Source organism: Epargyreus clarus, unplaced genomic scaffold, assembly GCF_041222505.1.
Source record: "Epargyreus clarus isolate Ecla_fem2 unplaced genomic scaffold, WU_Ecla_fem_2.2 ptg000029l, whole genome shotgun sequence".
Classification (NCBI taxonomy): Eukaryota; Metazoa; Arthropoda; class Insecta; order Lepidoptera; family Hesperiidae; genus Epargyreus; species Epargyreus clarus.
Genome location: NW_027332235.1, coordinates 7,697,445 through 7,711,535, shown reverse-complemented (window position 1 = coordinate 7,711,535; position 14,091 = coordinate 7,697,445). Strand labels below are relative to the sequence as shown.

At 40.2% G+C, this 14,091-nt stretch overlaps 1 protein-coding gene across 1 annotated transcript in view; it reads right to left on the bottom strand.

Annotated features, from left to right (window-relative positions):
- The window catches only part of lilli (AF4/FMR2 family member lilliputian), a 152,701-nt gene that overhangs the window by 117,783 nt on the left and 20,827 nt on the right, over positions 1-14,091 (bottom strand). The window contains exon 3 of the mRNA XM_073089563.1: positions 2,293-2,518. Coding sequence (XP_072945664.1) covers positions 2,293-2,518 — 226 coding nt within the window. The remainder of the gene's footprint in view (positions 1-2,292; positions 2,519-14,091) is intronic.

Sequence of the window (14,091 nt, the reverse complement as noted above, 5' to 3'; positions counted from 1 at the left end):
TGAAGGAGCGTAAACATCGGATTACAGAGAGAAACACTCTCGTTATCGTCGGCGGGGCAAATATTAGACGAGTAAATCATTTGGCAACAATTTCCGACGCGATCCGACGGAACGTATAAGCGTAATTACCGACGTCAACGCGTAAACAAGACGCGGCGGCCTCGAACCGGCGCTCGTGCGGCCAAATTCGCTTGGTCTTCCCCGCGCTCGGTCGCGCGACGGCCCGGCTAATGAAACGATGCGCGCACGTAACGCTATCGGAGATCTCATTAAACTAAATGAGCGGCGGCTATCATCGGCGAGGTATCTATGTGACTCGATCCGAACACCGGGCACGTGCGGCTCGCTACAAAACCACATACTTCACTTTTACTGCGAACGATCACGCGATTGGCAGCGACGGCTACACGGCAAGCGGAGGCTTCTCAGAAACTGTTACCGGCGCGCAAACACACGAAAGTATATTCGAGTTACGTGTTTATGAAAGTTTGCATGCGCCGCTGGAGTTATTATTTCAGCAAATATTCTATCTAGACGGTTTTGATCTTTAACATTCACTTACCAGGTATCTGAGATATTCTATATTATTGGTTAATCGGTTTTAATATATTGTACCTCATTCAGTCATTACATGAATTTAATATTTTTTTGACATTTGAGTTACCTTAATCTTCCCAATAGATCAAAACATGTTTATTTGTGAGTTAATCCTAAACCATACGATAAAATCAACATGATCCCTTTTAATAAGTAAATATAAAGTTGAATTGAAGGTTACAACTCAAATATAACCAGGGATTAACTCTATATACTTTGCCCTGTAAGTCTCATGTAAACAGTAATCATGACTGGTTTAATCCTATACGGAATTAACTCCCAAAATTATATGATGGAGTACAAATAAATTAAATAAGTAGAATATTGTGTTACAGTCACATCACTCTGATTCGCGCATAGACCACATAATTGCTGGTTTTTGATTATTTACGTCACTTTTAAATACTTGGTCTATTTTTATATTTTTGGAATATTCAATCTTGCTTTTAGTTATGAATAGTCAACTGATTTTTGTAATGTCTTTTATAATGGAAGTGTGATAAATTTGTACATGATGATAGTGTGATAAAGATGTATTATTGTAAATGTTAATGATTATGAAAAAATATATTGAATTTCTGGAATCCCTTTTGAGCTTTTTCATAATTCAAATCAAATATTAAGTTTCATAAATACAAAATATCGTAAAATTCAGCAAATAGATTGTAACTGTAATTGATATTATTAACTCGTGCTTCCTTTTTTCGCTGTTTACTTAGAGCCGTTCATGTTCTTTCTTTATTTATTTACAAAAATACAAAAAGGTAGGAAATATTCGTGTTTAAATTCTTCAAAATATTTATTTTAATAATTACTTATAATGCATCTCGGGGAAACATTACAAGGCCTACAACATTTCACGCCGAATTACTAACCTAACTCAATCAATTATGTTTACGTTTCTATCAATCCAATGAGTTAGCAAAATAAACTATCGTAGTCACAACACTCACTACTGGCTCCGTATTTAATCTAATGAGCGAAGTACGAGCAGTAAGACAGTGTGAACAATTACTGGCATTATACAAATTTTGGCGTCGCGACTCCGCATAATATCTTGCTGTCCTGGCTTTAATTGTAGCGTCGCGTAAGCCTCGCATTACTGCAAGTTCTGAGCTGTTTAGTATAACCCAGACATCTGTAGTGAATTATATCTGGGTGGATTAGCTTCGAATAGCTTATTATCGACGCGTTACGTTAGTATTGAGATTGAAATCTACATCGACCAATTCCTGAATCTATTTGATTGATAATATAAAATCTATTACGATAAGATGTCGGTAAAAATATTGAAAAATTACTTGTAGTTGTAGTTCAAAAATATCAGAATTATTTAAAAGTACCCTAAGTAGACTTGTGTGCAATTTTTTGGTAGACTGCGCTGATAATCGCAATACTAGGAACTTAAATATTATTCTTTGGCAAATGTAATATAAGGATTGCTAAGTTTGAAAGCCTATCCATATAAATAGACTTTAGGTTCAGACTCAAGACTTTTAGGAAGGTACCTGCTATAATATGTAGAATTATTAACAGGTGGCCGTCAATAGAATATTTCCTTTAAATCGACTCGCAAAGGATATACCATGTTCTGTATGTATTTTTTTTAAATCCAGAAGATTACTATGTTGCCATTACATACAAGTGATTCAAATCTAATGCAGCAATATAAACGTTTGCAATGTATGTATGTACCTTTACAGGCGCCGGGAAGAGCGACGAGGCGTCCGGCTCGGCGGCGTGCGCGTGCGACATCTGGTGCGCGCGCGCCTGCCGCTCGCGCTCGCGGTCGCGCTCGCGGTCGCGAGTGTCGCGCGTGTCGCGCGCGTCCCGCTCGCGGCCCGCCCACGCCGCGCCGCCCGCGCCGCCGCCGCCGGCCCCGCCGCCGCCGCCGACCCCGCCCCGGTCCCGCTTGTCGTACCTGAGACAATATAAAACATTGTTTAGACTTTACTTGAAAACACCTCTTTTTCCGACATTCGACATCACCTATGGAGTCCCCGAGGACTAAAGCTAGTAAGGGGTTGTTTAGTGGACGGTGGATAGGCATCCCTTAAAAATGAGTACAACACTACCACTCATCGTCGCGCTGGTGTAAGTGCATTTAGAGCAGGGTCCTCTTTATTATTGTCAGGGTGCAAAAAACGAAATAATAATAATAATACTCGCAGGAACTCCTGTTGGAAACTTCAAAATAGGTACGTGCGAGAAGTCGCCGCAGTTGAGATGAGGCGACGCTTTTATATATTTGAAGACTTATACATTTATGTACAAATTATACACATTTTATATAAATAGATTAGGGCCATTAGATGATTAGATAACATGACATGTAGCAACTAAAGGATTAAGTCCAAAAGATGCAACCATGCAGTCACTTATTAATGACAGCATGCCCATATCCGAGATTGCTTGCTGAATTTAAGGATAAATGTGATGACTACGGCAAAACGTCGTTCCGGGCCTTATGTCCGGCTTATTTCTCAGATCTGAACGTTAGATAGAGCTACACTGTATTAAGGTAATTTAAACTAGAAAGACATTTAAAAAATTACACATACATCTCTACTTGTATAAAAAAATAAGTCTTTCATTAAAATGAGGTATCAGGTTGTTAATACTATTAAAATGTACAGCGGTTGAAACACTCGGATATATTACACTAAAAATAATCCAGAATCACCGCGCCAACATTTATATTGCGGTGGGCAAAAAATTTATACACAAATTCCAAGTGCACGGCAAAAGGAACGCTGTTTTTAACGTACATTTTAAAACTAGGTTTTGTTTACGTCGCCACAACATTCAAAAGTTACGGGAAAACAAGGCAAAACGTATATAAGCTGAAATGGTTTTATTAAGCGATATGAACGAGGTTGTAAATTTAAAGGTGATAAAATCATTCGTTTTTCGACTCCGGTGACACCATTGTCGTACAAATCTCTGCCTTATGCCCAGTGTTAAGTGTTAGTATGCTCTAGTTTGAAGGATATAGACATAAACTTTGTCCTTAGAGGTGGCAACGCATTTGTTGATTACCTCAGATGGGACTATAATCCTATGTAGGATTGGCTACAGATGTCTACGGGCGGTAGGGACCACTTACCATCAAGCGGACTACATGTTCTTTAGGTACATCAACATCATCAAAAACCAAATTTACATAGCATCTAAATAAATTAATGAATACGGTGCTAATTATGCACGCCATTTGACATATACAGGTGATTAACCTTTTGCTCAGACGAATCTAGCACAATTAACGTCACGATGAATAAATTGACAATATTATTACATCAAAAATTAATTATATAATGTTCAAAAAATTTCGAAACATTGAAAGGAAGTATTTGCCGTCGAATAAGTTTGTGTTTTGAGCACCCTGCTTCTCAATCCTATTTTATATTAATTGCAAATTAATAACATATTCTAAGTATATAAGTTAAATATAGTTTTCAATTATGTACATACATAAAGGTAGGCATTGCGTTGATTAATTAAAATCTATCTATAAAAAATTGTTATTGTATGTCCGTTCCTTCAGGAACCGCATAATAGTCGATAATGTATCTACTATAGTATATATTTAGACTTCGTATTTAGTTGTAAACAATAAAATGTTGGCTGAACACAAAGTCGTAAGTAAAAGCACGTCATAAATATTTTCCAATTACGACATATTAACACTTATCGAAGTGGAAAGAGGTACATATCTATTTATAAACAGCGATTATTTCCTCGAAGCGGTGTTATCAATCACCACAACGGGCGTGTAACGAACGACAAATTATTATTTTAATAACCACACTTCTCCGCCATTTTTTCATATGACAATAGGTGCGTCGTTATACCGTGGTAAAATATATGGGTATCAATTTCGTCATCACATACAGGGGAGTCTCAAGTTCTAATCCCAAATACCTTTAATATGTCGGACTTATGTTTACACATGTGTTTGGTGGATAGTATTGGTATTACACTAAGTATGGGATATTTTATTGTAATTTTAGAACCGAATGACACAACTTACAAAACAACTATTGAGTTAATATAAAAATATATAATTTTGAAATCTCCATTATCTGATGCTCATCTTAAAATAACGTTACAAGATAACCTAAACGGTACTAATTCATACATATATAAAGTGCAAAGCCAAATGATTTTCCATAATTTTCTATAAGTTAAATATCATAAGGCAAATAGCATCTACGTAAAATATTGACATGAAGACAAACAAGGACGGACAGGACGAAATAATCCATTTTACTAATTAGTTACCCCAAAAAACTACGAACTATCACACCGAAGAACTCCAACAATACACCCAATGATACCTTCGACATATTTTCGATTAAGCGGAATGTATCCAATAGCGTAGGAACAACAAAATTAATTTCGAAACGAGCCCACGCGACTATGATCCCAAATGCGTACATAATAAATGTTAAATGTGCGCGGCATCAACTGGCCCGTTGTGTCGGTATTCTGTATACGGCATTAAGTTTGCATGTCGACCGAGCTGTTGGAGCGTCTTGGTTTAAGTAGGGCTGCCAACGCAAGTTTGAATAAAGATTAGCTTTATCTACGTAATACTTGCAAAGAAACTAATTGGAGAAGAACGCATACATTTGGAGCTGTCGTACATCGATAACCTATTAGACCTCTTATTCTTAATTCTTTGTAGTCCTTCAGATCATACGTTTAACGAATGTATTAAGTAATGAAAAAAACACTTATTAATCTTACTTCACCTTACATTTTAAGGTAATTTTTGGTGTAATTCCATTGACGTCATAGGTTTTTCTTGTCTCATAGCATACATAAATCCCTTGCTGCAATCACGAGATCCACTCTGTACAAACGTAATCAATAATTCCGCCTAATATTTCGGGTATTTTGTACTCGGGTGTAATTGTTTATATTGAATGGTTTTAATAACAAAAGTGTTATTTGACACGTAAAATCATCATGCACAACTTTAATTAAGCCCAGTCGAAAAATTGAAATGGTAAATTATTTCAATGAATCGTAAAGCCTAACTCCATGAAAATAAAATATCGGAAAATTTTCGGATGAATTTAAATTCCGTTATCGAATGTACGTACAGAGAAATACTTGATTTAAATGTGACATTTTTTTAAATTTAGTACTTTATGACGTTCTCAACTAACTGTATTATTATCAAATTACTTACGTGCAGATGTTAATGACTTTCAGTGTCCACATAATAGGTATGTATTAGGTTGAACTATAATGTCCATTTTCAATTTCCTTATTATAAAAAATACAATTACACAAATCGCGCATCCTTACAAATTTACACACATATTAATCAAACTTAACTCTGACAACTTTAAACTACATCGTCACGGAAACAAACACACAAACAACCGCACAAACACCGCGTTCACATACACCGCATCACTAGATCGTAGCGAGCAGCCCTACTAACAACGTCCTTGGCGGATGTATTATAGAACGAGTTTTCACTTCGATTTATTATGACACCGAATGAGAAACGACGCGGCGAGTCGCGTTCCGTTTACACAGTCCATTTTGTCCCTGTTTATATTGTGCACTCGACTTAGTATTATAATATGCTCGAGTGTTGTCATAATAAGCGAGATGTATTTTATTGGATCGCATGTAATATGAATTGACTCGTATTCAGAGAACTGTTAGTGTATTTGCTGCTTGCAATGTTGCGTGGTTCTAAGTAACATCTATTTAATAATAACTCTTAATACTCTTATGTATGTTTAGCTGTGTATTAATCATTGAAGTGAAAAGTTCTATGATAAACGTATCTTAACATCTCATTCATTTCATAAGGTCATGGGATTTTTATTTAAAGAAATTAAAGTAACATTACGTTATTAACACCAGATCGATTACAGTTATATTGCTACCACTGAGGACTAGGAAAAACGTGTAATATGTCTGTGACCTACCACACTATCGAAACCAACACATCAGCGCTTAACCCTGCTTTTATAAAGCAGAACTACAACTAGTTTACTTTAAACAGGCGATCCGGGGTGTGCGCCACTTCACTTAATTCCAACAGTACGAATTTTATAAAAAAGATTACACGATAATTATGTTTCAACATAAATGCATTACCGGTCCGAGAAGCGACCTTACTCCACCCAACCGGTCCGGTAAGTTCGGACAACCGGATGTCGGTTGACATTGAGAATATTCGCCGTACGAGATTTATAGCTTGTCTGTCACATACAACTACTGTTACATTGTGACATTCACAAATTAAAGTGGCTACGTGCAAATTGGCTTTTAAAACGAGTTTGTTGATCGTTTTATTGTATTGGCAACGTTTATTCTATATCTAGGTACGTGCGTTTCGTACCTAAAATAACTAAGATCATATCGCAACTTCATTTAAATTAAAATATATTACACATATCCTTAGTTATATTTAAATCACCATACAATTCTCTCGCAATAAAGATAGTCTGACGATTTTGGAAATAAAACGATATTAAGTATTGACATCCAATATCGATATTTGTAATACAAAAGTCTAAAAATAGCATGAAATTTTAATCGATAATCCCGATTAAAACTATCTTATCATAGTATCTGATGAAGTTTTTGGTATATCGATCTTTTTATCAAGCGTTATAAAGATATAAAAAAATCCTTGCGGAGAAAAAAACATTCAATATTACATTTTTAAAACACGTGCGTTAGTTTATAAACTGTTAGCAGTAAACGGTTTGTATATATTTGGTACGTTATACTTATAAGGATGCCACTTTTACAGGAAGTCGATTATAGACGGGTTATAACTGAAGACTAAGCAAGCGAGCTATTCAACATGTCTCGAGTTATAGCACATCATCGTATACACTACTGTTATAAAACAGAAATAGGTGTAATTAAGATATCAAATTAAGGGTAGCAGGATCTTTGTGAAAATCTAAGGTACACAAACGTTGCCAACACGTACAACTACTACCCACTGCAAGAATGCTTTTTTTGAGAATTGTTCGACCTATTCCGGAAGACTTCTAACAGCTGACAGAGTTATGGAGTTGCAAGCGTAGTCTATCTTAAACACCCTGATCAAATTTAGAACAGAATATTTAGAACGTTGTACTAATTTATATTTATTTTAAGGCATTAACAGACAAATGCGAGAACTAAAGAAATACTCACACTCCTGACATCACATTATGTGGAATGCCCTACTTTTTTCCGATAAAAATATGATTTATCGAAGGAAATAATATAACAAATTTCCGTGACGAGGAATTTATTAATAACAGTCCGTTACATTACGAGAGCGGGCGTGACCACTTTCACCGTCCGCGTCGACTCCGTGGCCGACAACCGATCGCCAGAATTATTATACAAATTACCGGAGTTATGCTTGTAATCATTATTGTCGTGGTAATATATGGATGTACCTAACGTATGTATTATATGCAAAAATGTGTGCTATTACACGCGTTGAAATACTATGCTATGTGAACTACAAGTAATAGTTCTATGCTAAAAGAACATTTTATTGACTAAATGTTATAATTGTTTGGGAATAAAATTATTTATAACGGCCTTTGATCCGATTGTAATGGCAGAACTTGTAATTATTTTATTAGTTAATCTCGTGTTAAGGTAATTTGAAAATATTTTAATTGTATCCTTAAAACTTATTAAGATGTACCACAACGACTTTAACCAACTTAAACAAAAATAAATTTGGTGAACAAAGTACAAAATTAGTAAGATGAAACGTAACTTCGTTTTAAATATTACGATAACATTAAAATGTGTTATCTTTGACACAAAAAATATAACTAATATAATGAATTTCCTTAACTACTACATCTAAGACTATAAGGATAATGGACTTTTTACTAAAAAGTTAACTCAAAGAGACCTAATGAAGTGAAAAACTATACATTATGGACGATAAAAGTTGCAAAGCGGGGAGTAAGTGACCTCGACAGCATTAAAAATAACGTTCCAACAAAAGTAAAGCGCTTAATTTTCCCCGAAACCTAAACAAATAGACGGCAATTAATTACTCCTGTATAACCTTAATGTCTTTATTGAGCGCAGTCACGAGGAATTTTAAAAGCAACTTAAAATTACCTCAGTACCTACTCATTGCTGTTTATTTTTAACTGCTAACTAGGTACTGAGAGGTACTGCGAAAGTATATTAATATTATAAGTGAAGAGATTGTTTGTTTATTTGAACGCGTTTATCTCTTGAAGTACCAGCCAGATTTTAATGAGATTTTGTATTTGATATAATATTTAGTGAGTTAGATTTCAGGTAAAAATTTATTAATATCAGTTATCTTGATCCGACATTCCAGACTCTCAGACCTCTTAGAAGCAAGAAATCTCACAAATAAAAAAATCTTTAGTTTATAAAAATGGTAATTACGGGCTTTACTAATATATTGATTGGCAGAAGTTGTCATATTTAGATTTTTGCTAGGCAATACATTGGATAAAACATTTTACAAACAATTTGCTTGTATCGATAAAATATCTACAATTACAAAGAAAACCAACAATGTATGTGAGGTCCAGGGTGCCGAATAAAAGACGTGGTTGTTTCTTCGAATGTGGACTGTATTTATTTTTCTTTCTTTACAAAGCGTGCTTCTTCGTTGGAGGCGTCGGAGGGAATGAATTTATACAAAAAAAATGCCTCTTTATATTTGTTTCGCGCGCGCCACAGGTGCGCGCGACCTTGCGAGGGGGCCTGTCCGAGTGAGATAGCACGATCTGTCGGACGGAGACAGCAATAGGCCTCTCGCTCTATCTTATGTCTATCCCTTTCACTTATTTATATCATTCTTTATTGCTTATACATAAATTACACATACAACATCTTATAATATAAACAAAACACATTAAAACTAATATAAATTCCAATAGGGATACTTAATACTAACACTTCGAAATATAAGGCAATTATACAAAATTAAAAAAGAGATGAGACTGAGACTAAGTGTCCGTTACATTCTCCCCCCGGCGAAGACCTTCGAAGCCTAACTATCTACCGGGAGGACGATTAGTCTGCATACAGGACGTCTAAATATACCACCTTTCGTCCGTACCTCCGCGCTTCGTACCACACCATCTGGTCCCGTATACACATGCTCTACTAAGCCACGGGGCCATACGTTTCGTGGGAGTAATCCATCGGCTATTATAACTACGTCGCCCGGCTTCACGTTGCTCCTATTATTCCTGTTATCACCCCGAGGTGCTAGCGTAGGTAGATATTCACTAATCCACCGCTTCCAGAATATATCGGCTAACGCCTGTGCAGCCCTCCATGCGCGCCTATCGGCTACCGCACAATTTCCTACAAAGGGAAGGCCCACCGCCGATCCTAGCAAGAAGTGATTAGGAGTCAACGCTTCCGGGTCGTCCGCGTTCACGGGTACGTGAGTTAAAGGCCTAGAATTTATCGTATGCTCTATCTCTGTGGTAAGCGTCGCGAGTATCTCTTCTTTAGGTGCCCTATCAGTAAGTGTTACTAACATTGCGCTTTTAACGCTCCTTATCATACGTTCCCAGGCCCCACCTTGGTTAGGGGCTCCGGGGTCAATGAACCTCCAGTCCATATGTTTTCTAAGTGCGAACTTTTCTATCTCAGGGAGCCACTCGCGATATGCCCTTCTAAGTTCGACATCCGCTCCGTGAAAGTTAGTCCCGTTATCTGACACCATGGTATGCGGCATACCTCGTCGCGCGGCCATACGCCTTATCGCCATTATCGCGGATTCCGTACTAAAGCTCGCTATCAATTCTATGTGAATACCGCGCGTCACTAAACAGGTAAATAACATTCCCCAACGCTTTTCCCTACGCCTACCTATTGTCACCCACATAGGTCCGTAGCAATCGACGCCGCAATATGAAAACGGTCGCGTATACGACTGCAGTCGCAGAGCCGGCAGATCTCCTTTGACTGGGTCTAACGGTGCCGCCCGGCGGGCTTTGCACATTACACAATCGCTTATCACAGTTCGCACCGCGGGTCGTAACCGTAACACCCAGAATTTCCGCCTAATGTTATTTACTAACTGCTCTCTCCCCGAGTGATTGCTATGAACATGCTCGCGTCTGATATACAACCTGACTAGGTGGCTCGAACCGTCCAGTATTGGAGGGTTCTTGCGTTGCGCGGGTATGTTTGCCGCGTCTATCCTACCATTCAATCTAACTATCCCGTCTTCATCGTAAACGGGGTCTAACTTAAATAGTCGACTCGATCTGTCGACGTGCTTTCCCTGTCTTAATCTCGCTATCTCACTCTCAAAGCTGTGAGATTGCGCTTGCATAATTATCAGGCGTTCCGCCTCTCTAATATGCTTAATGCCTAAGCTAGCCGCCCTTTTCCTACACTTATCTACGAATAGCAATACATAAGAGAGCGCACGCACTAACCGATCGTATGAGGAGAACCTTTCTATCTCAATTAAGCTATCCCGGGACGTTGTATGCGTCACTAAAGCTTCCGTCACTTGTAATGGCAATGTGCATTCAACTGGCCAACGTTCCTCGCTCTCGCACAGGAACGGAGGGCCGGTGTACCATCTTGACGAGCTGCTTAACTGAGTGTTACCCGCCCGCGTCGCGTCATCGGCTACGTTCAACGCGGTGGGAACCCACTTCCATTGTTCGGTGCGTGTCGCCTCTGCTATTTCACTCAGACGGTGAGCTACGTAAGGCGTATACCTATTTGCGTCGTTCCTAATCCATGACAGCACCGTCTTCGAATCTGACCACAAATATACTACCGCATCCTTCCATGGATGCTTACTTATTACGTCTGTAGCTAGCCTAGAACCTATTACCGCCGCCTGAAGCTCCATACGGGGTATACTCTGAGCTTTCAAGGGGGCGACCTTCGCCTTTCCCGCCACTAATGCTAACTTTACCTTACCCGATGCATTCCTAAAACGCCAATAAGCTACCGCTGCGTATGCTTGTTCGCTCGCATCGCAGAACACGTGCAACTGCCTATCCACTATCGAGTCGCGCGTGTCATAACATCTCGGTACTCTAAGGTCGGCTATACATTTTAGGTCAGCTTGCCATTCGGCGAACGCAGTGGCCTGCTCGTGCGGAAGGGACTCGTCCCACCCTATTTTTTCGCGCCATAATTCCTGTAGTAATATTTTCGCCGTAATCGTATATGGACTTAACAAGCCTAGCGGATCGAATATTGACATCACCACTCCTAATGCTTCGCGCTTTGTGGGAGTCCGCGTTAGGTTTTTTACGTCTTCCGGTACCCTATGCATTTCAGTGTTAAAGCCAAGTTCGTCGTACCTAGGTAACCATAATACACCCAACGCTTTGTCGCACAAATGCGCGTTCGTGGCGAGCTCCTTCGGAGCGTGCGCGCGGGACTCCGTGGGCACGTCCGACAATATTGCCTCGCGATTCGAACTCCAACCGGCCAACTCGAAACCGGCTTGCGCGTGCACGTGGCGCACTTCGCTTATCGTGCGCGCGGCTTCCTCTTCAGAGTCGAAACTATCGATCCAATCGTCCATGTACGTACTACCAGTAATCGCGTCGTACGCGAGCGGATATGCGTCTTTAAACTCCGTCGCGTTCATATCGCGAATACTATGCGCTAAAAAGGGTGAGCTACGAGCTCCGAATATCATAGACGACATTACATACTTCTGTGGGGGGTTCTTACGGTCGTCGCCCCGCCACAGGAATTGCTGCGCTACGCGGTCCTCTTTCCTAATCTTAACTTGTAAGAACATTTCGCGTATATCAGCTGTTAGTGCTACCCGTCTCGCTCTAAACCCGAACAAAATCCCGTTTAGAGATTGTAACAAATCCGGGCCATCTAGCAATACATCGTTAAGGCACTTCTCGTTCGCTCGCGCCGCGGCGTCGAACACTAGCCTTAGCTTCCCCGGTTTGTTCGGGTTAGTGACGGCGAAGTGGGGTAAATACCATTCCCTATCGCTACTAACATACTGACCCATATTTGGTTCCGCGTAACCCTTATCTAACAGTGCGTTTACCTGCCTTGTATAGGCTTCCTTGAATGCGGGCGACTTGTCCATCTTTCGCTCGATTCCTTGTAAACGCCTACATGCCATACTGTAACTCGGCGGTAGGGTCACGTCATCGCTGACCCAAGGCAGACCTACCTCGAATCGTCCATTTACGCGCTTGGCCGTCTGTTTAGTAATGCTAACAGCTCGCGTCTCACTAGGTATGGGCTTGCGGTTCGGCGTAATGCCTATTGCGTCAATGTCGTAGTGGGCTTTGACTAAATCGCTCAGCTGATCGTCCGTATGCGCGTGCTTGATGCACTGTTGTTGAGTGCGCACATGGAGGACCATGGCCCTCTCTACCACGACGCTGCGCGGAACTGACCCATGCAAAACCCATCCTAACTGAGTCAACGACGCGGCCGGCTGTTTTTTATTCCCAGTTACTAATTTACGCGATACTATCAAATGCCAATTATCCGCGCCTATCAATACACGAGGCTTTGCGTTTGCGTAACACACTACGTCCCTAGGTATTCTCTTTAAATGAGGATACTTTAAGAAATCCCTTTCTATGCTCTGATTTCCTAATGTGAGGTTCCTAACCGTACGAGCTTTAATTTCGTGCGAGTGGCCGTTCTGTCCTCTCACTCTCATGCACACGACGCGACTACCGGGTTCCTGTTGACTGGAGGTAGCTCCCACGATGTTAAGGGCTCTGATAGGGCCTCGAGCTCCTATGGAGGCCGCTATCTCCTCGTCAACTAAGGTTATTGTCGAACCCTCGTCTAATAGCGCGTGTGTGTGCACCTCCCGGCCGTTACTACCCTTAAGGGTAACCGGGCACACTTTGAGTAGGACTTGTATTTTATCGGTAGGCATATGTGCCGATGCCGCCGTGACCGACTCGACCCCGCTCTCCTCACAACCTATGTTCCGCGGACTAGTGTGTAATAACGCGTGGTGTGGTCTCCTACATTCGTCTACACCGCAATTTTTACTCCTACATGCGAACTTCCTGTGTCTACTATCTAAACACCTAAAACAAATACGCGCGTCCTTTGCCCATTCCCATCTTTGTTGTACCGACATAGCCGCTATTTTATCGCATACATACGTCCGGTGTCCAGCTCCGCAGCAGAGGCATTCTATCCGCCCCGTCTTACTGGGACCCTCTGCTGTAGCATACACCGGCTTGCGAATTTCCGACCGTTTTTGTATAGGTCGCGGTTGTACAATACGTTGCACGGGACGCGTATTTGTTATGGCAACCCTATCGTGCGAAAATTGAATTGCCCTGTCCGCTTCTCGCATAAGAAAGCTCGCTAACCTACCCAACTCAGATTGCGATTCCTCCCTGCTTTCGTATGCGTAGTCATACCACTTACTTTTTAAATGGGGACTTAACTTCTCACTAATTGTTCGCGGCAGTCTAGGATCCGTATCCTTACCTTGTGGGTCTATGCTTTCAATTA